This window comes from Bombina bombina, chromosome 8 (assembly GCF_027579735.1).
Source record: "Bombina bombina isolate aBomBom1 chromosome 8, aBomBom1.pri, whole genome shotgun sequence".
Taxonomy (NCBI): Eukaryota; Metazoa; Chordata; class Amphibia; order Anura; family Bombinatoridae; genus Bombina; species Bombina bombina.
In genome coordinates this window covers 199,772,302-199,797,577 of record NC_069506.1, presented here as the reverse complement: position 1 = coordinate 199,797,577, position 25,276 = coordinate 199,772,302, and the positions used below count along the sequence as shown (strand labels likewise).

Below are 25,276 nucleotides of genomic sequence, written 5' to 3'. Positions count from 1 at the left end.
ATGGATGAATCCGTGGACTCGATACATCTTACAAGAGAAATTGCAAATATTAATTTGTGCTGTTTGGAAGGTGAGCTGGGGCGAATTATGATGAATTTCTGCACAAAAAAAAAAAAAAAAATCCTCCCGATTTATCATTTCAAACCAGTCTTTTTTGGCCTCTTCAAATACTACTTGTTTTACTTGAGGAAAATTAGCACATTAATTTTGGCGAGACTGCATTACCACAATACATTTTTAAATTAAACTTTGTTATAATAATGACCCTTTGTAACATAATACATTCAAATTGTTAATAGAATTTTCGTTCTTTGTGGAGCAATTTTGCATATTTAAGACCTGTTCTCCTCGGTACCTATGGAGAACTATAATGCGCATATTTGTAGGTGAAGTTTGTGTTCTCCAAAGGCGCAAAAAACAAAATTGATAACTGGGCATAATGCTAAGGTGGACACTAGGAAAAGCAACTAAAATTAGCAAATGTAACTGTTTTTAAACGCACCGGTGCAAATTCACAAAGTAAGAGCAATGTACAGTCAGGACTTAGCTAATTTTAGGCGCTCTTTGCATTTAAAAAAAGAATTCAGTGATATGCGGATTTATAGGTGCAATTTTAGGAGAATTGCTTTGATAAATCATCCTGTTCAGATAGTACTAGCATGCATAAATTCCCACAGAAGCATTCTATCTGTAAAAAAAATTCTTGGAAAAAAACAAAAATTCTCTCATTAAATAGGATGTTACTCCTGCGTACTGAAGCCAGATTTGGAAGAAATCCTAAATGCAATTCTCCCTTATCTAAGTTTTGAAGAAAGCTACGCTGCAAATAATTTAAAATGTTTTTTTATTATTATATAAAAGTTATTTGGTGAATGAAGGCTTGAGTAAGCCAAGCCCGTCAAAAGGTTCAAGCCACAATACAGATATCCACATCATCATGGATCTTATCACTAGACTGCATTCACTAAGAATTATTTTTTAGGTTTGTAAGAATATTTAGCTCATATGACAGTTTGTATATTTGTTTGATTTGTTATGTGGTAATGAACCACTGCAGGAAACCAGAAAAGTAAAAATAGATAGTTTACTGCACCAAAATATATCTAGTTTCAAAATATCTTCTAATTTTCTATTAGCAATTTTTACAAAACATAAGTAGCAAATCCTAACGAGTGTTTAAACCAACGGTAAATGTTGGATAAATAGACACACACAAAACAACTCCACGCTCACAAAATCCACATTAGTTTAGTTAGACAAAAAAAAAAAAAAAAAAAAAAAAAAAAAAAAAAAAAAAAAAGTGTAGCAAATATTATATTTTTACATCTAGCAGTAAAACATTCTAAATGCCATCCAAAAAATGCTTTTTATAGCTTTTATTCCAATTTGCATTAAGTCTTACCGTCTGTGCTTTCTTCTTGGTCAGATTCAAAGAAGGGTTCACAATCTTGGCTGTTAGAATCTTCATCCATAACAAATAACCCTGCTGAAAACACAGAATTTAAAATAAAACATATACATACACACAAAAACTTCTTACATTTTAAATATGGTCTACAACACGATATTGTAACTATTTTAAAGAACAGATGACTTATCCTTTCATTGAGCAGTTCTATAAAACCATGGATACTACAAAGTTACTAAAAGCATATTTATGGTTTGCTGCTTTCCACTACACCTAGTCTGAGTGCATCCTGCATAACCAAAATTTACAGTAAACTGAGCAGTGCATCTGGCCTCATGGAAACCGTATTTTCAACAAGTGTATTTTTAAAACTGAAAACTAAAGAATGTATCAACAATTTGCCAACACATTTGATTGTTCTCAATTTTGCAGAAATATGAACATTTTTATATTTTACACAATGACCTTTTTAAAAGGAATATGAAACCATTTGGGATTCAGATAGAACCATTTTTGGTTCAGAACCTGAGTAGTGCTTGCTGATTGGTGGATAAATATAGCCACCAATCAGCAAGTGCTACTGATTAAAAAATGCTCTGGCTCCTGAGCTTACATTCCTACCTTTTCAAATAGATACCAAGAGTATAAAGAAAAACAGGATTAAATAAGAAAGTTGCATTTTCCATCTGAATCATGAAAGCAACAAAAAAAAAAAAAAAATTGGGTTTAATATCCCTTTAATAACAAACATAACCCTTTGTGCACATGTGAACATAAATTGGTCTTTGTGCTTTCATCTTATTCTATATTCACATGAAACATTAAACCCACTTGCCTGTTGAATCACTAGGATCATGATCAGGCTTGTTTAGATGGCTGTGATTATAGTCATAGTCTTCTTCCTGCGTCTCTAGCTTCATATCCTGGTCAGGGATTTGATGGTGGGGTGCAGGCTTAAATCGGTCATTGTCTTCAATTGATGAAAGGCTTTCTTTACCATAAATAGAAGGGTAGCTCTTAGAGAAGGAATTCTGTCTACCCGAAGAGGGTTCTTTTGGTATAGAGATCGGTACTGGATTGGTATAGGCAGTGGTCTTGTGCACTACTGCTATGTCATCAAGGTAGCGCTGGGCTGCTTCCAGGAGAACGCCATTGCCGTGAGTAGAGTATGAAAAGCTAGAAAGCAGCTTGGGTTTGTAGGCAGTGATTAGAACAATGTCATTTCCAGTCTGTCTGCGATACTTCTCTGCAGCATTGATTAAGGCTTCCCAGGCCTCCTTGTGGTTGTCCGCCATGTCAGTCATGTTTAAGATTTATCGGATCCTAAAGAAAAACAAACTTTTTATTGTGCATTTTTTTAAACCATTTTACCAGTCTTAGATACTTAAAAAAAGAACATGAGGCCCAAAATTGTTTTCATAATTAAGATAGAGCACATGATTTAAAACAACTTTCAAATTTACTTCTATTACCTAATTTGTTTTGTTATCTTGATAACTTAAAAAAAATAGAAAGCAAATAATTCGCTACCACCCAATAAAAACTACAAATTAAGAACCAACAAATTATAGTAACAAATACATTAAACAATGCTATTTTCCCACACACTGCTTCTCAACTTAGCAGTTTATAAATATTCATGAATGTTCAGAAAAATGTCCCTTTAATCAAAGGTGTAATGTTGGAAAACAGGTAATCGTGATGGTCCTCTATATTCAGCGTGTCTTATGTTGCAGCTTCTCAGCACAGTCCCATCAAAGACTCGTTTACAAAAAAATATGAAGAAAGAGAAGCTCAGAACGCTCTAAGTGTAATCTGTTTGGTAGTTATCAATTATCAAAACCCCCTTCCCTGGGTATTACTCACAGGATCGTTCTGTATGATGTGCGCATCAGGTTGTATACAACCATGAAGTTTGTTCCTCAGATAACCTCCCTCAGTGACGTCTGGAAAGCCTGTCCAACCGGAGAGATTGTTTCACTTTCCCACAGCAGTCCACAATCAAACATGGAAGGGATACCACTCCAGTGTTTAAAGTATAACACGTTTATTGTGAAATAAAATATAAAAACTTACAAATCTGTGTCTCTCAGCTCACCCAATAGGTGCCCACAACATCTGAGCCCTGGTAGCCTCACTGAGACAATAACTTTAAAAATAGAACCTCTCTACGTACGTTTCGTTTCTATGCCAGAAACTTTTTCAAGAGAGGACCATCACGATTACCTGTTTGGGTGAGCTGAGAGACACAGATTTGCAAGTTTTTATATTTTATTTCACAATAAACGTGTTATACTTTAAACACTGGAGTGGTATCCCTTCCATGTTTGATTGTGGACTGCTGTGGGAAAGTGAAACAATCTCTCCGGTTGGACAGGCTTTCCAGACGTCACTGAGGGAGGTTATCTGAGGAACAAACTTCATGGTTGTATACAACCTGATGCGCACATCATACAGAACGATCCTGTGAGTAATACCCAGGGAAGGGGGTTTTGATAATTGATAACTACCAAACAGATTACACTTAGAGCGTTCTGAGCTTCTCTTTCTTCATATTTTTCAGTATCTTGATAACTTGCTGAAAAGAATACCTATGTAGAATCGAGAGCTGCTGATTGGTGGCTTCACATATGCCTTGTTATTGTCTCACCCAGTGCATACAGTTAGCTCCCAGTAGTGCATTGCTGCTTCTTCAACAAAGGATAGCAAGAGAATGAAACAAATGACATAGAAAATACAATTTTAAACAACTTTTCAATTTACTTTTATCTAAATCTTGAGTTTCATGTCCCTTTAAACCAGTTTAACCATATGTTATATATGAAATGGATATGGCATATATAAAATGCAGACTAGAAAGTCAAATCAACTTTTTACATACACATACGTACCAGGCCTGTCCTTTGGACATGCAGACAGGCACCTGCCTTTGGCCTCATGCTGTCATCAGGGGCGAAGGAACGAGAATGTGCAATGTACATGGTATCAGAAGGTGTAATATAAAGAATAACCTATATATATATATATATATATATATATATATATATATATATATATATATATATATATATATATATATATATATATATATATATATATATATATATATATATATATATATATATATATATATATATATATATATATATAGGGCACACCGATTGTTGTCAGGGTTTGGCTGAGGTGCCCTACAAAAATTAAGGGTTGACCTGATATATAACCCCACTCAGGAGCTACAAGCCCTGCAGATCCTAAGCTAGACTTTAGCTAGTTGTTTAAACTTTCCAGCTGTAAAAAAAAAACATTATCACAAAGAGGACCATTTAATTGACCGGATATTCAGCCACCAGTGCTCTGTTTCTCAGTTTACCAACTACCCATCCCCACTCTGACCACCACCATCTCTTGAAATTGAAATGCAACATCAAGCCTACCACCTAACCCTTCAAATAGATTGCATAGAAACTTTGCACACACCATAAACACAGAAATACTCTCAAACCCTACCCCCCTCTTCCTGTAATCAACTCCCTTTCCTGAAGGATCTCTCTATATAGTTTTATTCTGACCTCTGTCCTGGACAAAGTAGCCGCTCCTTCCATAGGTTGTGCCAGACGGACCCCCCCCAACCTTGGCACACATACATCTAACACGCTACTTGCAAAAGGGCACTGGCGGAAATCTCGCACCTCTGCCAACTTCTTGCATTACCTCTCCAAACAAAAGTACTATGCAAATATTTATGTCCCCCAATCCTAAGCGTCTTTCCCCCCCCCACACACTTTTAGCACCCTCCCTCTTCTCAATACATTTCAAAACCAAAATTGACTCCATCCAACCTGAAATAAGCCTCCTTCTACAACAGAGCTTTCCAAACTTTTCATGTCGGTGACACACTTTTTAGACCTACATCATTTCGCGACACAGTGATTCAGTTGTACTAGCAAACAGGAGGTTAAACTAACTTGTTTTAAGAGATACGGACACATACATAAATGATATAATAACGAAATGTATTTACAAGTAACAGTATGTATGTGTAAGAATTAAAAAAAAAGTTTAATAACACCAATAGTTACTTACTATTTTAATGGGATGTATGAGGTTGATGGGATGAACACAGTTTCTGAAAATTTGGTGGGATATTAGACACTCGCATTTTTAAGCTTCCCCTTCCTATCCATATATCAAGAGCAGGAACAGCAATGCACTACTGGGAGCTAGCTGCAAAAAAACCCCACTGACTTCAGCTCAGCGTTTAAGCTGCCGCCCTCAGAGCTCGGCGAGTCCGATTGACTACTGCCCACGCTGCAAACGCACTGCTGTCCCACTCAATGACTACACATGCAGCCACGAGCCGATTGAGGAGACTACATGTGCAGTCAGGTGCCAATGTGCCCCCAAAGCCACCAATGGGAATAGTTTCAGTTCCCATTGAGCTGCGACAATAGGTTAAGATGATCTGTGACCCCCTAGGTATCAATCACATGTCAACCATGTGATATGCGTAGCAGGCAGGCGGAAAGTCAGAAACCAAAAAAAAAAAAAACATTAAAAAAAATTAAAATGTAAAAAAAATTGTGCTGAAGCAGGGACACACCTACACACTGCTGCCGACACACTAGTGTGTCCCGACACACAGTTTGGAAAGCACTGTTCTACAACATCGATAACTCACAAAATCACTGCAAACTCAACATATTTACTCCTGTTAAAGGAGGAGGTTTCTGTTCTAATGTTATCTTCCCTTCTTATTGCCTTGTCCCCTTGATCTATTCCCTCACAACTGCTAGCTTCCCTTTCCCCTACTCAGTCAACTACATACATACATGTGTGTACACACACACACACACACACACACAGGTGGCCCTCGGTTTACAACGGTTCAATTTGCACCGTTTCAGAATAACAACTTTTTTCTTCAGTCATGTGACTATTGAAAAGCATTGAGAAGCAGTGCATTGATTAAAATAGCCATTAGGTGGAGCTGTCCGCTTGTGTTGCAGCAAAGATATGCAAGCCAAGCAAGCAGAAATGAATCAGTTTAACCAGACCTGAGCTATTGATCAGCTTGCAAAGGAACAAGATCTTCCCGTCTATAAATCAGTCCAGATTGGAATGCATAGAAAGAACTGTTTGCAGAAAAATGCAAGTAAAGTCTGTGTTGTGTGATTATTTTATTAGGTTTATAATGCTGTTTAGCATTCAAAGTCTTCATTTCAAAGCTTTAACAATAATGTATTAGGTGTTACTTATGCCAATTTTGAGAGGGGCCTGGAACCCAACTCCCTCACTTCCCATTGACTTACATTATAAACTGGGTTTCAATTTACAACGGTTTCGATTTACAACCATTCCTTCTGGAACCTAACCCCGGCGTAAACTGAGGGCTACATATACATACATATTTCGATTCAGCATCCCCTTGCAAATATTGCCATAAACGCTTATCTTATCACACTTTCTCTCATCTAACCATCTTCTCGATTTTTGCAATCTGGCTTTCACCCCCAACACTCTACCGACACTGCCATCACCAAGGTGAGAAATGACATGCATACTGCCAAGTTTTACAGTTATTACTTCATGCTAATCCTTTTAGACCTCTATGCAACTTTTGATACTGTTGAACATCCCATTGCTATTTCAGACCCTTCCATTCTTGGGTTATTTGTGACACAGCTCTACTGTGTCAGTCTTCCTACCTTTCAGTGTATCCTCCTTTGGCTCTTCCTCCTCCCCTCTACCCTCCTCTGTTGGAGTACCTCAAGGCTGAGTTCTAGGTGACCTTGTCTGTCTAAACACGACATCTCTAGACTTATCAAGTCCTGTGGGTTTCAGTAGTATCTTATCTTTATGCCGATACACCCAAACCTAGCTTTCTGCCAAACATTTCCTCCTCCCTGATGACTTGTGTCAGCTGCCTAACCAATATCTCAACCTGGATTTTTGCTCTCTTTACCTACTGACTCTCTCTAAAAACTGAAATCTTATTCCCACGCCCCCAATCTATTCGTTCCCTAGATCTCACTTACTGTGGACAACACTGTAATCACCCCTACCCCTCAGGCCCAATGCCTGAGGGGTCACATGTATTTTTTTTGCTCCCCACATAAAGTCCTTAGTTAAAGGGACACTGAACCCAAATGTTTTCTTTCACGATTCAGATAAAGCATGCAATTTTAAGCAACTTTCTAATTTACTCCTATTGTTTTCCCCCCATTCTCTTGCTTTCTTTATTTAATAAAGAAGGCATCTAAGCCAAGGAGCAAGACAATTTTTAGTTCAGATCCATGGACAGCACTTGTTTATTGGTGCTGTCCTATCAGCAAGGACAACCCAGCTTGTGAACCAAAAATGGGCTGGCTTCTAAACTTACATTCTTGCTTTTCAAATAAAGATAGCAAGAGAATGAAGAAAAAAATAGGAGTAAATTAGAAATGTGCTTAAAATCGCATGGTCTGAATCATGAAAGAAAACATTTGGATTCAGTGTCCCTTTAAGTTCTGCCACTTTCACCTTATAAAAAAAAAAAAAAAAAAAAAAAAAAACCCAACTCTAAAAATTAGTTGCTTCCTTACTTAAGACAACTAAGATTTGTATCCAGTCCCTCATGTTCCGCCTTGACTACTGCAATTCTATCTTCTCTGGTCTCCCAAGCTACTGCCTGTCCTGCTGCAAGCCATCATAAATGCCTCTGCCAGGCTCATTTTCTTTAAGGATCGCTCCACATCTGCTGCACCTCTTTGCCACCTCCTCTATTGGCTTCCCTTAGAGTCAAAATGTTATCCTTGAGGCCAACATACAAAGCCCTCAACACTGCACCCTCCTACATCTCTGCCATTGTCTGCAAATACTCTCCAATCTGCCCAAGATCTACTTCTCTCCTTATCTCATTAAAAAAGGGACATAAAACCCAACATTTTATTTCATTATTAAGCTAGAGAATACAATTTAAAAACAACTTTCCAATTTACTTTTATCATCTAATGTGCATCATTCTCTTGATATCCTTTGTTGAAAGGCATATCTAGATAGGCTTAAGTAGCTGCCAATTGATGGCTGCACATATATGCCTCATGTGATTGGCTCACCCCTGTGCATTGCTATTTCTCTAAAGGATATCTAAAGAATTAAGCAAGTAAGATAATAGAAGTAAATTGGAATGTTGTTTAAAATGGTATTCTCTATCTGAACCACAAAATAATTTTTGGGTTTAATGTCCATTTAATTCCTCACACTCTTGTCTAGAACTGCACCTCTCATATAAAGCTCCTTCCCTCGCTTAGAAGGATACATACAACTTACTAAGATGTTTCCCTCTCCCTCGACTTCCCTAAGTATTTCCTTTAGATTGTAAGCTTGAGAGCCTCTCTAACAGTAGCACACTTTGTATAAAAGTGCATCTACAACGGATTGTTCTTAAAGTGAAGGTCAATTTTCATCAATGAGTGCCCGGTTTTTAAAAATACTTTTAAAAACAGGGGCACTTTCATTGATGAAAATTAACATTGCACTGGATTTGAAGAAATACTTACCATTTACTCCTGCAAAACCGGATCGCCGATCTCAGCCTCAGTTCCTCTGTACTGACGTCAGAAATGACGAAAACCGGGGCTTCCTCCAATCATGGCTGTGGTCTACAGCAGGAAGAAGGAGGGGGATCGTCGATCCGGCTTTGCAGGAGTAAATGGTAAGTATTTCTTCAAATCCAGTGCAATGTTAATTTTCATCAATGAAAGTGCCCCTATTTTTAAAAGTATTTTTAAAAACTGGGTACTCATTGATGAAAATTGACCTTCACTTTAAGGGCAAGACGCCCCTCTCACTTATGTTTGTCAATGTAAGTGTAGTAATGTACAGTGTTTAGTCTACATTATGTCTCATTGTAAGTTTATTATATTGTACCCGGATGATTCGAATATACCCTTGTACAGCACTGCGTAAAATGTTGGTGCTTTATAAACGATAATCCAACAAACTACACTGCCTGTGTATTGCATTTTTCCTTGGTGATACAAACACTGTAAATCCTGCAAATCAGGATTTCCAGCCATACAATACACACTGAAGTGTCTCTGCAAACACACGGTGTCTAAAACAGCTATTCCTTGCTTCATAAGGTAGCTAATCATCTCCAACCTCTGTTTACGGTAAGCTAAGAGGAAGAAACATTTCTTGAATTTAGATTGCACAAATCTTCACTCACACTATGCGGAGGAGGGGGTGAGTCTCAATATAAACATAACATTGAATAAACAAAGAACAGGGCAAATTTTAAAATAAGTAAATTGGGGGGAAAAAAAATAATAAATAAATATATGTTTTGTCTAAATCATGAAAGAAAAGTTTTGGGTTTCATGTCCCTTTAAAATTGCACGTCCTGTCTAATGCATTTAAGTTTAATTCTGACGTTACGGTCCCTTTAATAGTTTATTAAAGTGATGGTAAACAAAGCATTGTTTAAATATGAAATCCTGGTTTAAAAAAAAAAAAAAAAAAAAAAAAAAAGCGCCTTTACTTCATTGTAAAATTGCTCCTGAAGGGGGTAAAAATGCTCTGTAGTTGTTATCCTTGCCCCCAGCGCAGATGGTCCACTTTAAACAAAGCGTTTTTTTTTTGTTTTTTGTTTTTTTTAAAAGGGGTGACATATCCTCCAATCAGTGTTTGTGCGAGCCAAATGGGAACATTTTTCTGATTTTGCTGCATGGCTCGCACAAACAAGTAACCACTCGGGGGGGGAAATAAAAAATAAAAAAACCTTTGCTCAAATTGGGCCGTCAGCACTTGGGACAAGGATAATAAACTAAAGAGCATTTTAACCCCTTAAGGAATTATTTAAAATGAAGTAAGTTTGAATAACTCTGTTTACCATCATTTCAACCAACGTGAAAAGAAACCAATGCTGGGAGGGGAAAAAGAAATAAAATGTGTGCAAACAGCCAAGAAATGTATATAAAAAAAAATAAAAAAAAAAAAAAAAAGTTGAAGTGTTTAATCCTTTCCTGCTGTTAAATCATTCCATGCCATCCTAACCGTGCTGGGCTTTAGCGCTGTTAGGACCGCATGCAACATCCTAGCTGTTTGGCTGTACTGAAGCCATAATGGCTTTCTAAATGGGATCGCAGGCTGGAGGGTGTGCTTAGCGTCATAAGCACTCCCGAGACCCGATCACACCTTTGAAGCCACACGATCGCATGAACGGTCACGCGATTTTAATTTTTACATCGGACCTTTGTTCCCATATATCAAATAAGTACCGTCAGGAAGAGGTTATCCAATTAATCACTAGTATTCCAATTAATAAGTAAACTGACCCCATGCAAGGTACATGCCTTTGTCAATGGCTCCGCTCACCCATTGAGTTCAACCAGCTCCCAGTAGTGCATTGCTGCTCCTTCAACAAAGGATACCAAGCAAATGTGATATTTTTTCCCTCACTGATACATTTTATAATTCATGAAGTGTTACATTTGTTATAGAAAAACAAAAAATGGGGTTTGTATTATTTAAAAATATATGTATTTATGCAGGAGTCACAACATACAGAACATAACCACTAGCAGGGAGAGAAATATAAATTACTACAAAATGTAGCTGTCTCTCTTAGTTAAAAGGACATGAAACCCAATATTTTTTTCTTCACGATTTAGAAATAACACGCATTTTTAAACAATTTTTTAAATTTACTTGTATTATCTAATTTGCTTACTTCTTTTGATATAATTTGCTGAAAAGCATATCTAGATATGCTTAGTAGCTGCACATAGATGTCTTGTGTGATTGGCTCACCCATGTGCATTGCTATTTCTTCAACAAAAGACATCTAAAGAATTAAGCTAATCATAGAAGTAAGGAATGTTGTTAAAATTGTATTTTCTATCTGAATCATGAAAGGTAAAATTTGGGGTTTTAATATCCCTTTAAGCTTTCTCTTTTCAGAGGCCAGAACTTACATAACGCAAACCAATACATTGCAGCCTCCCAGTAGCACAACCAACCCCCCTTACAATTCTTAGAACTCAGAGAGAGGAGGGAGTTGTAATCCCATGGGACTAATTCACTAACAATAAGGCGATTATGAACATTAGCGATACGACACCGACATAGCCTCTGAGCCCATTATAGTAGTAACTGTTTCTGAAGGGTTCACGTTATTTTTTAGCGAATCTAAGTTACTATGATATTTGCATAATGAATTTAAGAAGCCAGTGGGCGCATCTTGTACAGACAATGCACGTGTGACAGAGAAAGTTGACATAGGATTAAATACACAGATATCGGGACATAGTACACAGAATTATTACCTGCAGCCCTCACAGTACCAAACCAGCACCCCAGGGTCGCACAACCACAAACGTCAGCGACAGCCTCTTCTACCCCCGCCCACCCTGATTTTATACGACGGTGTCCGCCTCCCTGTCACATATCCGCCCCTCAGTTTCAGGCACCGGTGTTTGCTTACTAAATGCACAGGGGACCGGGAATGAAAAAAGTGAAGGCACATATAATAACACAAAGAGGATCGCTCTAAGCCTTCATGTAACCAATTACTGGTATCTTATTTTGCCCTTTTTAAATATGGCGTCACCTGGCTTTAATCTCGACTGATATTTTATCTATCCTATTTATTCGTTCAGGCGAAGGTAAAAACATGAATGAATTATTGGAAAGCTGTTCTAGATAATACAGGAGGTGCAATAATGATATGTTTTAGACGAAAGAAATGAAATAGTTGAATAAAAAATCACTTGCCAGCAATTAAGATGTTGAAGACCGCTTGTCAGAAGTTTCTTCTGAAAAAACCTCGTGTGTGGGATGTTCCTACATTGTAATCCCGCCCTTGTGGTGAGCAGATTGTTTATTTCATGCTACACATTGCGTCTAAACAAAACCACAGCCTTGGAGGAGGCGGAGACAATGGGTCGATTAAAAATTAACTTCTTGGCTACCAAAAAGTTTCAATAATAAAAAAAGTCAAGCTTGTATTAAAGAATTTAAAGGGACAGAAAACACCAAGAATTTATCTTCATGATTTTGATAAAACATACAATTTTAAACAACATTCCAATTTACTTCTATTATCAAATGTGCTTCATTCTCTTGTTATCCTTTGCTGAAGGAACATCATTGCACTACTGACAGCTTGCTGAACACATCTAGGCAGCCAATCACAAGAGACAAATGTGTGCAGACACCAAACAGTAGCTAGCTAGGATATGTGCATATTCTTTTTCAACAAGTGATACCAAGAGAACAAGACACATTTAAAAATATAAGTGAATTTAAAAGTGTCGTAAAATTACATGCTCTGTCTATATCATGCACGTTTAATTTTGACTTTCCTATCCTTTTAATAATTTAAAGGGATGGTAATTTCTGACAAACTGCTCAACATATCTGTAAATGTCTTATCCTAACTAGCATATTGATATGCTTCTCTCTTAACCTATTTATCATTACACTAAATAATTTTACATTTATTCCAGCAACAATACCTTATTGAATTCAGCCTCTCTCTCCGTCTTTTGAATCTCCATGCTCCTGTGCTCTGAACGCTTTCATCGTATTGAAATGTGCATGCGCTACAACTTAAGCTAATTGGGCATCATAAGAAGTTAATTAGCAGCTCCGCTAACAGTAAACAGTGAATAAACCGTGAAAGATAATTTACTACTTCTGATGCGCAATTAGCGTAAGTTGTAGCGCATGCGCATTTCAATACGATGACAGCGTTCAGGGCACAGGAGCGTGGACATAGAGATTTACATGGGGCGCATGGTGAGGCTCTGACTGGCTCGAACAGATGCCACTCGAAGAAGGAGATTCAAAAAACCGAGAGAGGCTGAATTCAATAAGGTATTGATGCTGGAATAAAAGTAAAATTATTCAGTGTAATGATGAATAGGTTAAGAGAGAAGCATATCAATATGCTAGTTAGGATAAGACCTTTACAGATATGTTGAGCAGTTTGTCAGAATGTACCATCCCTTTAAAGCATAATACTCTTTACTGTGTTTAACCCCTTAATGACCACAATGTACCCTGTATGTCACTGGTCATTAAGGGTTTTTTCAGGACATAATAGCACAAGTCTAGCAAGAACACGCTATTAATGCCCTCCCTCCAGCAGGCTTTGTGGAATAGAGCAGTCTCAACGCTGGTGGCAAGACCGCACTATAAAACAATCAAGTCCCAAAAAAAGGCCAGCGACATACAGGGTACGTCGCTGGTCCTTAAGGGGTTAAAATATCTTCATACACACTATTTACATAGTTAAAGTGATGGTAAACCTTACATGTTTTAAAATCTGGTCTGGAATCTAAAGGATATTTTAGATGGACATTAATTGATCACTTCTAATGAAGATGCGCTGTAACTTACTTTTTAATCTAGCTATGCCATTCTTATACACCACGCTCCTGCCACCCACTTCAAAGCTCATTTAATTTTATTTTTTTGTGAGCTAATGGTTTTGACTGTTCTCCAATCGGTGATTTAGCTTTATAACATTCACATTTTTTTTGTTACAACGCATCTTCATCCAAAATATTGCTTAGATTCTGGACCTGATTTTAACCCTTTCGTGACAGGGCTAAAGTGCCTACCGATGTAGACAAATTGAAACCACGCAATTGTGCACACGATCACAAGATTTCAATTATTGGATCGCGTCTGGGGGGCGTCCATACAACCCTTGGAACTCCCTCCAGACTGGAAGCACAGAAGGCTTCAGGACAGCCGTTAGCTATGACGTTCTATTCCGTCATAACGGCTTTAAAGCCCAGTGTAATTATGACGGAATAGAAGGGCATAACGGCATTAAAAGGTTAAAACATATAAAGTTTACCTTCATTTAAAATCAGCTCGAGAGCACTGCACTACTGGAAAGTAGACAGTTGAGCACATCTGGTGATCCAGTGACAAAAGGCATATATTTGTAGCCACCAATCAATAGCTAGAAGAAAATACATTGAATAATAGAAGTATATTGAAAAGTCCATTAAAATTAGATGCTCTGTCTGAACAATGAAAGTTTAAAGGGACACTCCAGTCAAAATTTAAATGCACATAGATTTATTACATCTTCGAATAAAAACATATTTGCAATATACTTGTATTGGCAAAAATGCTTCTAGTAAAAGTTATCCCTGTTTTAGTGTTAACATTTTTCTCTGCATGTGCACATAAAGCATAGATAGATATTGTCACTGTACCCACAATTTAAATAATGCAGCTGCTCAGATCATCAGTGGGGCTCATATTATGTCAGCAATTAACAAATTGAGTCATTAACAGATGATACAAGCACTTTAGGCTCTCTGAGCAAGTTCTGTGTTTAAAATCCTGGTGAACGGTGCATATTTCAATACACTTTTGAAACAGCTATAGCTTTTATTAGAAGCATTTTTGCTAATGCATGTATATTACAAAATTTCTTCTGTTCAATACTAAAATGCACACATGTTGTTTCCAATTTTCATACACCTTTGCCCTCACCTTTTTCACAAACTCATACTAAAATCTGGTGTTTCAAGCTGTGGCACACTGCCAAAAGTTGTCCATTTCTGACTCGACACATCAAATATTTCGGACCACAGATTTATCATACCTCCACTTAAGTCTTACACACCTTACCCACGGTTCCTCCTCTGGGCTTCTCCATGCCAGTCCTTACACTGTCTTCCATTATTCTCTAGGATCATATTCACAATATTAACCCTCGCCTACAAACCCCTCCAAAACTCTGCTCCCCATTATATCTCAAACATTACCTCTAAATACTCTTCTAGCCATCTCTTACATTCCAAACTGACATCTTAGTCCCAGACAAACATCATAGGGTAGGATGCTCAAGCTATCTGGCGTCTCTTGCAATCTTTTACACCGTCACTGTAATGGTAGCGTCACGGTAAATTAGAACACAGTAGTGCAGGGTCAATAGTCGTAAAATTACATGCTCTATTCAAACATATCATTTTAACACTATTATGGCCCTTTCAAAAATCTTTTACCACCAAACTTCATTTTTTATAACACCACCAAGACTTATTCTTCAGAGAACTCATCCTCAACTAACTAATAAGCACTTAGATACTCCCCCACATTTTGACTCCAACTACCACCATAATTTAGAAAACTATATCTAATGAATTTTAACAGAAAATGTCTATGGGGATTTTTGTAGATGAATCGTTTAATAAGTTTTTCTAAAACATTGTGATGGATCACTTAGATCACACAAACTACTCAGGAGTAGGGTCCTCTAATCATTCTATACCAGTCTATGTTCCCTGATTAGTTTTTTATTAAGTGTATCCCCTGTAAAGTGCTGCTGAATTTGATGGCACACTGTAAACAAGGAAACTACTACTAATAAAAAATACCCTGATAAACCATTCACTGTGTAGAATGTTGTAGGGTAGGGTTTTAAAGTTTGTGCAGCCAACATAATAACATTTCCAGAATTAAATTAAGGAATTACTGGTAAACTGTAAGGCACACTGCTATGTTTTTGTTTTTTTTCTAATAAGCAGCTGAACTTTTTTTTGAGGCATACCGTTTTTATTTTATACCCCTTAGACATAATATATGCACCCAACTTAGAACATATAGTAGAGCCTATTAAATTGTAATATTTACATCTCCTGTACAGTGACAGAAAACTATTACTAACATGCGTGTTTCTTTGCTAAATATATTAGAAATAGTAACAGCTTTTCTATACTTTGATTCACACTACATTACACTAGTGTTACAGGTTTAAGTTTGCTAATCCTCCTACAGTTTGTTGTCTCACATTACATTTATTTTCATAAAAGAAACCCGTCACACCACTAGTATTAGTATTCGCCCCTAGCATTTAAACTTCTTGGCCAATAGGCGTGCAGGGGTGTAGTTGTTGCCATGACAAAGCTTGTACATATGGTTAGAGGCGTGCTCGCTGTCATTTGACCGGAAGTGACATAAACATGCGGAAGTTTTGGAGTGTTTGGCCATGGAGTCAGATAGTCACAAGGTGAGCTCGCAGTTTTTAGGGTGTTATAAGCGGGTGGCATTCGCCGTATTAACCTACTGGTTGCCAGGGGTGTGACGTTTTGATGCCCTTTCTAGCTGTTAGAAGGTTAAACCTAAACGTCTACTCTTGTGACAAAATAAGGTGTTCATGTTATGTGACTTATTTTGCTCTCGGTTTTTAACTTCGTTTTCATTTGTAGTTTTTTTTTTTTTACTGTGTGTTTGTATTATCTGCAATAAAGACAATAACAATGACAATTGTTTTTAAAGGTGTGGATGATCACGAACTGCACATGATGTAATACATAAACTATGCAGTCTCTATTATTTGAGAGTTGTAAATGCCATTGGGATGGTGTTACTGTATCTGGTCTTTATAATTAATGAAAACCATACTTTTTGTTTCAATTTTTTTTATAGGGAACCCATGTTTAACATTGAGGTGAAAATCAATACCATTTAAAAATGCAGAATATCTATAATACATATGGGAGAGCAGTTAAACTTTTTTTAGTTTGAAAAATAAAGGTTAAATGCTTTTTAAATGATGAAACCAAAGGGGTTATGTGCACCTAGGTCATGGGACAGTATTATCTGTATGTACAATTATTATCCAATTGCATGCTATTGCCGATTAAATGTGTTGTATAGATAAATGTGTAAGGCTTTGTCCTGTTATTGATATATAGTACTTAGCGCTTTTGACTTTTTTTTAAAATAAATTGCGATATTTAAAGGATTCAACCTCTATAAGTATATGTTTGTTAATTTAAGAGCAGACTTGATATTTTCCCTAACATTATAGCTGGTTATTAGCATTGCACATATATATTTAAGATATTTTATGTTAGTATCAAATCCAGTCTTAGTTTTTTGAGACATCCCTTGCCAAGGAGGAAAACACTTTGCATTGATGGAGAACTAACAATGAAAAAAAATCCCACCTTGGTGAAATTGGCAAAATCCTACTTATGCATCTCAGGCACCTCAACACCATCTGAGCGCCTCTTTGCCGCTGCAGGCAAAATACCTTGCAAAAATGAGAGCTAGCCTCAGACAGGAGCATGTGGACATGTTGCATTTTTTGCATTTTTTAATGTAAAGTTTTAGTCTGAGATTTTTTGTAAATCCGATTAGTCGATTAATTGAAAAAATAATCGTCTGATTAATCGATTATGCAAATAATCGTTAGTTGCAGCCCTACTTAAAGGGACACAACCTACATTTTTCTTTTGTGATTCAGATAGAGCATGCAATTTTAAGCAACTTTCTAATTTACTCCTATTAGCAAATGTTCTTCATTCTCTTGGTATCTTTATTTGAAAAGCAAGAATGTAAGTTTAAATGCCGGCCCATTTTGGTGAACAACCTGGGTTGTTCTTGCTGATTGGTGGATACATTCATCCACCAATAAACAAGTGCTGTCCAAGGTTCTGGACTTTATTTTTCAAATAAAGATGGCAAGAGAACGAAGAAAAATTGATAATAGGAGTAAATTAGAAAGTTGCTTAAAATTGAATGCTCTATCTGAATCACACAAGAAAAAAAATTGGGTTCAGTGTCCCTTTTAAGTTTTTGTAAAGTAATGAGCGCCACCATGTTTGATCTAGTTTTCTATATATTTCTGTTTGTGCAAACAAAGCTGTGTGAAATCCCTTTCTGGTCAGTCTCTCTTTTATTGCCTGTTTTATTTCTGTTCCGAATGAAGCAGGGAAAACAGATAAGGTTTAACTTAAAGGGACACTCAAGTCAAAATAAACTTATGATTCAGAAAGAGAGTGCATTTTTAAGAAACTTTCTAATTTACTTCCATTTATCAAATTTTGCACAGTCTTTTTTTATATAAGCATGTGCACAAGCTCACTGGATGTACATATACTAGTCTGTGATTGGCTGATGTCTGTCACATGATACAGGGGCCAGAAAATGGGAGAAAAAATAAATTTGTCAAAAAAAAATAAAAAAATCCTACTGCTTATTTGAAATTCAGAGTAGGTGTTAAATCATTGTCCATTTACTATGCAGTTGTTAAATATGCAATTCTAATGCATTAAGTGGTCCTTTAAGTTCAAACATGGAAGCACCTATTACTTTTTTAGAAACTCAGTGGAATTTAGAAAACCAACAATTTTTAGAGTTAATTGACAGGAAAAGGGAACAAAATAAATAATGAAAGTATATTGCAAAGTTTTTTTTTAAACTACACATAATTGAACATTTTATATTACAATCTCCTACTGTTTAATATCTCTTTAAATAAATCTGCCCCAAAGTGTGCAATGAAATTGTTTTCTTATATGGAAGTTCTGTGAGTTTATGGTAAAGAAGTGAAAGGGCATTTTAGCTCATGAAAATATGTAATAACTTTTTTTTTATGAAAATAATGAGGGGTGAACCAAACAGTCACATGCAAAGCATTGGAGCATTGTATTATTAAAAGAACCAATATAATAGTAAAATGGCATGCTCTAAATTTTTTTAGAGCTTGTCATTTTAAAACTAGCGACCCTGTAATGCTATGTGCTTAACCTTCGCAAAGGGGTTAAAAACATAGTTAAAGTACATCTCATGAGTCACAGAGAACACCTGGGGGCATGTTTATCAAGCTCCGTACGGAGCTTAATGCCCCGTGTCTAAAGACCGCTGCTCCATAACTTGTCTGCCTGCTCTGAGGCGGTGACAGAAATAAACCCAGATCAGGTTGATTGACACCCCCTGCTAGCCGCGAATCTGCAGGGTGCGGTATTGCACCAGCATTTCACAAGAACTGTTGGTGCAATGATAAATTACCAACAGCGTATTCTGTCTGCATTTATCGATATGCAGCAGACATGATACACTACATCGTAATATGTCCGCTAGCACATTAATAAATTGACCCCCTGGTCTCAAACCAACTGTGCAACTATTGCTGCTAATTTTATCTACGGCTGGTGAAATGGTAAATTTACTGTATCTGAAATGCATATTCTAATAATATAGGATGTGAGGAGTTTAACCGCTTTTCTACCTACCTCACACATTTGCTTCCTTTGCCCCCTCATAGCTCCTTTCAGTTAGTCAGTGATGTAGAAAGCGTTCCCACCCGCTCTCTACATAGCGAGTAATGCATGCTCCCATAATTGAGAATGCCACACATGCGCATTAGCTCCAGATTCGTTAACACTACTTCGCAAATTTTAAAATAAAGGTTTAAAGCTTTTTTTTTTTTTTTTTTTGGTACTTTCCCTGGATGTCTAATAACATATTTTTTTCCTTCCAATTGCACTTACTGATATGATTTAGAATTGAATTAGATTAAATTGATAAATGAAGCTGACGTTTATTTTTAATGATTTTTACAATGGTATTGTCCATAATGCCAAAGTTTATCATCACTTTAACTATAAACATCTAAGCGATTAGAGAATGTTATTATTAGGCTGAGATATCTTATTATTAGGCTGAGATATCTTTTTAACATTTGAGAGTTTTTCGGGACTCCACAAAATAGTATTAAACATAGAAGGTAGTCAGAAAATGTAGAAACCAACACATATGTATTTAGAATTTAGACAAGGGTTTCTACATAAGTATGTAATGTTTGTGTACCTATGTAAAGTAATGGTAAATTATAATATCAGCAGTGCATTATTTTAAGATACTTACAATGCACATGAAATCCACTAAACTAGAATAATTATTAAAATAAATATCTGTGTTAAAACTCTATTTTTTTAGTTCTGGGTATCTTCCTTCCCTTTCACTTCTTTTTCTATGGTGTAGTGACGTAGAACGGTCCTACAACAAAGCGCGGTCCCGATATAGATGTTCACACACATACAGTGTCTTAGCAGTCGCTCCAATGTAAACAGTTAATTAATTTGTAGAGCTGGGAGCTGCAGATACATTGCCCAGAGAGAGCGTGATTCACACTTCTTATAGAGTATTTAAATAAAGGATCAGTATGTGCACATAAAAGCTAAAATCTTTGTCCTTGTAAACATGTGTATATGTATTTTTCCATACATTAGCTTGTTGTTTGAAATTTAAATCATCCGGATTTCTTCCGTAATGTGACGTACCATGCCGACCCCCTTGATCCTTTAATTTTTTTCTCTTTATTATTAATAATATTATGTTAATGCTTTTTTAACATTATTATAATAATAATAATAATAATAATTATTTTTTATATATATATATATATATATATATATATATATGTGTATATATATATATATATATATATATATATATATATATATATATATATATATATATATATATATATATATGTATATATATATATGTATGTTTAAAAAGGGCATAGAGTTTACATTTAATATGTACCTATCTAGTGTTTTGCCAGCCGGGTGGCATTATAATATAAATATATATATATATATATATATATATATATATATATATATATACATATATATACATACATATATATACATACATATATATATATATATATATATATATATATATATATATATATATATATTTCTTTTTTATATTGTACTATTTTTTATTTATTTTCATCTACACACCTCATAGCACTAACATGTATCAAAATATGACCATACTGATATTCGTGACAACCCTTTTCTCACTCCAATTTTGTTCACTTCATTACCGCCATAATCACCCACCTCAAACTGGAAAACAAATTATCATACACCATGGCCTGCTCTGTTGCTGTAACTTATCTGCTGAGTGCTGGCGGAGAGTTATAAAAAATAGCCCTCCTACCCCCACCTCACAAAATTATAAAGTATGCCATTCACTATATAGCCAAACAAAAACTATGTCCAAATTCCTATTCCTTATGCTACTTTCCCTTGCAAATGATGTAGAGTCTAACCCTGGCCCCCCAGCAAATTCCATTCCTAGCCTTCCAGCTAAAAAAGGCCTCTCCTTTTTGCACTGTAATATACGCAGCTTATTTCCAAAAATCGATGCACTGCAAGCTTGGTGTTTACAATACAAGCCAAAAATCATTGTGATCTCTGAATCATGGCTAACTGCAAAAATACCTGACTCTGCCATTGCAATACATGGGTATTCATGCCATAGAATTGACAGAGCAAAGAGAGGAGGCGGCATTGTAATTTATGTTGACAACTCCACAAAGTTCACCCCCATACAAAAATCTAGCTCTCCTGCCACCTTTGATTTCCTTTCTGGCAAAATTGAGATCCCGTGCAGTAAATCAATCATTGTTGCAGGAATCTACCGCCCACCTAGCTCCCCTGTGCATTCCATTTCGGACATAGCACAGCTCCTTAGTGAATCCATAACTCAAAACCCAAAAAGTGAAATTTTGGTTTTTGGAGATTTTAACATCGATTGGCTGAATCCAAAAAATAACAGTTGTCACTCGCTGTTTAAATCTTTGCAGCTAACGCAAATTAATCTCCTCCCCAACTCGTATAAACATCAAAAGCCATAATCATACCCTGCTCGACTGGATTCTCTCCACTTCTCCCGACCGAATCCAGGAGGCAGGTGTTCTCCCTAACAATTTCAGTGACCACTGCTTAGTGTACTGTGTGCGCAAAATAAAGGCTACTAAATCCTCTCCCAAGGTTAAAATCATCAGGTCCTTCAAAAAATGTAATCTTCAATCATTTCTAAATGACATCAAGAACCTCCCCTGGCACAGATTAAACCTAATCCCAGATCTAGACTCTGCAGTTGAATTCTTTCAGTCTGAACTCCTACAAGTTTGGAATTTACATGCACCGCTGCGTAAGGTGAGAGTAAAAGGAGCACACTTGAATTGGATCACAGCTGACCTCATTCAAATGTACCAATTTCGGGATTCATTGTGATCAAAGTTCAAGCATACTGGCTCTATGAATGATCACTGTGTATATAGATAATGGCGAAATATATGTACTAAACAAACAAAATTGGCTAAGGCGCAATATTTCTGTGAAAATCTGCACAATAATATATCTAACCCTAGAAAGTTTTGGAAACTCATAAATAACTTACAAAATCCACCAATCCACTCCCAACCCTCCACTGTCAATGTGGATAACCAAAACCTGCAACTCCCCTTAGAAGTAGCAAATGCCTTTAACAATTATTTTGTCGGATGCTCCACCACCCTGATTAACAAACTAATAAATGGCACGCATCCTGAAGCTACAAATGTGGATCAGGCCCCACTAAAACAGCAAAGACCCAATATAGAAAAGTTCAATTTTAGACCTGTACCCTTTAATGTCATTAAGAAACACCTCAATAATCTAAAAATAAAAAAACAGTCAGGACCTGATCAAATCCCAGCAATGCTGTTGAAGCTCAGTGCAACGGCAATTGCTAAGCCTGTCACAACCCTAATTAACGAATCCTTGGTGTCTGGATACATACCCAAACTCTGGAAAACTGCAAGAGTAGTGCCTATTCATAAAAGTGTGGAGTTAACCTTGGTTTCGAACTATCGTCCTATATCATTGCTCCCTGTATTGTCAAAAATCTTAGAAAAATGTGTCCATACGCAATTATGCGAGTATTATCAACTTTCTCACTATCTGAACCCTGATCAATAAGCTTTTAGACCGAATCACTCCACTACAACTGCCCTCCTAAAAGTTTGCAACGACATCCAAACTGGCATGGAACAAGGAGACCTAACTGGAGCTATTTTCATTGATTTTGCAAAGGCTTTTGGCACAGTGGACCATGACATACTACTTCTCAAACTAAAAAACTCTGGTATTGCTGATCGCCCGTTAACCTGGTTTAAATCATATGTATCGGATCGATCACAATATGTCTCTGTCTCTAACAGTGATTCCCTCCCTCTCCCAGTCACGTGTGGTGTTCCCCAAGGCTCCATTCTCGGCCCCCTACTATTCACAGTATTTATAAATGATTTGCCTAATGTCTGCAAATCCTCAACTGTACACATGTACGCAGACGACACGGTAATCTATGCAAACAAATCTGATCTGCCGCAGCTTGAAGCAGTGCTCCAAGACCAGTTCACAGAGGTAGAAAAGTGGATCTCGAAAAACAAACTCTTACTAAACACTGACAAAACGCTCACAATGATCTTTGGAACGGGACCTAAAATACAAAAATTACAAAATTCCCATCTTCGCATTAAAACAAAATCCAATTGCACGCTGACCGCAGTCCACTCTTTTAAATACTTAGGTATGTTGTTAGACCCCAATCTATCTTTTGGACTCCACATAGAAAAACTTGCCTCTAAACTCTATCCAAAACTAGGTGCCCTGTACAGAAACAAATCTTGCCTCAGCCCTACAGTAAAGGAAAAGATTGTACAGCAAATGCTGATGCCTATCTTGGATTATGGGGACATAGTATATGCACCTGCTCCGCAAACTCACCGTAATAAACTAAATACGTTATATAACTCATTCTGCCGCTTTGTGCTACAATGTAACTACAGGACCCACCATTGTGACATGCTAAAAGAACTAAACTGGCTGTCGCTGGAATCCAGACGCACCCTCCATCTTTCCTGCCTTGTCTTTAAGAGCCTTTCTGGGAAGCTCCCACCCTACCTGAGCAGAATGCTCTCCCCTGCTATTCCCACCTCCTATAACCTCCGATCCAATAACAGCACATTATTTAGCTTGCCTCAATACAAAAAGAAAGCAGCTCGATCCTCCTTTTCCTACAGAGCGCCACAATTATGGAATGACCTCCCTCACACTTTAAAAACTTCCCCAAGCCTAAAATCCTTTAAGAGATCCCTCTATACATATCTCAAAACAGAATGCTCCTGTCATGGTTGATTAAATATTTCGTACCTGCTCTATGTTAAATGTTTGCATATATTGTTTATTATTATTGTTTTTGTATTTTATTGTACCCTATTGTATCAATGCAATGTTTTGTGATCCCAGGACATACTTGAAAACGAGAGAAATCTCAATGTATCCTTCCTGGTAAAATATTTTATAAATAAATAAAAATAAAAAAATAAAGTAGCTGGAGGGGGCAGTGTACTACTTTTTTAATATAACATTTTCTGCTATGCAAGGCACACAATAATTGTATAATTTAACAAATGTATTTTATGATAATTGATTCAATAAACATTGAACACATTTTATTTATTTATTTTAATGTTTTCATTCATGATTCAGATAGAGCATGCAACGTTCTTATTTACTCTTTTATCAAATGTTCTTTGTTCTCTTGGTAGCTTTATTTTTAAAAGCAAGAATGTAGGCTTAGGAACCGGCCCATGTTTTGTTCAGAACTCTGGGCAGCACTTGCTGATGGGTGGCTAAATTTAAATCTATTAGATCTATTTTTAGATACATCTAAATGTAGCCACCAATCAGCAAGTGCTACCCAGGTTCTGTACAAAAAATGGGTCTGCTGCTAAACCTAGCATTCCTGCTTTTTCAAATAAAGATACCAAGGGAATGAAGAAAAATTGATAATATGAGTAAATTAGAAAGTAGCTTGAAACTGCATTCTCTGCCTGCATCATGAGAAAAAAAAAATTGGGTTTCATATCCCTTTTAATGTTGGCTAAAATTTTTAGCTGGGTGGTCAGTAAAATCATCTGGGTGGTGCACCAAGTAAAAAGGTTTTGGCGAGAACACTACATACTGATACTTTACAATCCCTTTAATGGGCACAGCATCCGGCTGAAATTTTAAACCAATATTAAAGAGACATTAAAACCCAACAGTTTTTCTTGAAATGATTAATCTAGAGCATACAATTTTAAACAGTTACCAGTTTACTTCTTTTACAAAACTTGCTTAATTTTCTTTGTATCCTTTGTTGAAGAAGCAGCAATACACTACTGGGAGCTAGCTTAACACATTGGGTGAGCCAATGACGAGGCATATATGTGCAACC

General features: G+C 36.5%; 2 protein-coding genes across 3 annotated transcripts in view; one reads left to right on the top strand and one right to left on the bottom strand.

Moving 5' to 3' along the window:
- Positions 1 to 11,774, bottom strand: part of AKT1S1 (AKT1 substrate 1) — a 28,180-nt gene extending 16,406 nt beyond the window's left edge. The window contains exons 1-3 of one of the 2 annotated variants that reach the window (XM_053690832.1): positions 11,716 to 11,774; positions 2,244 to 2,731; positions 1,403 to 1,486 (exon numbers count right to left, since the gene is read on the bottom strand). In XM_053690832.1, coding sequence (XP_053546807.1) covers positions 1,403 to 1,486; positions 2,244 to 2,712 — 553 coding nt within the window. In that variant the 5' untranslated portion in view covers positions 2,713 to 2,731; positions 11,716 to 11,774. The remainder of the gene's footprint in view (positions 1 to 1,402; positions 1,487 to 2,243; positions 2,732 to 11,715) is intronic. The other variant, XM_053690833.1, reaches the window with a different exon arrangement.
- A 4,601-nt stretch (positions 11,775 to 16,375) lies between these two features.
- TBC1D17 (TBC1 domain family member 17) overlaps positions 16,376 to 25,276 on the top strand; it is a gene marked incomplete in the record, with an annotated part of 286,719 nt that continues 277,818 nt past the window's right edge. Inside the window, 1 exon segment of the mRNA XM_053690831.1 lies at positions 16,376 to 16,427. Within this exon segment, the coding sequence (XP_053546806.1) occupies positions 16,407 to 16,427 (21 nt within the window).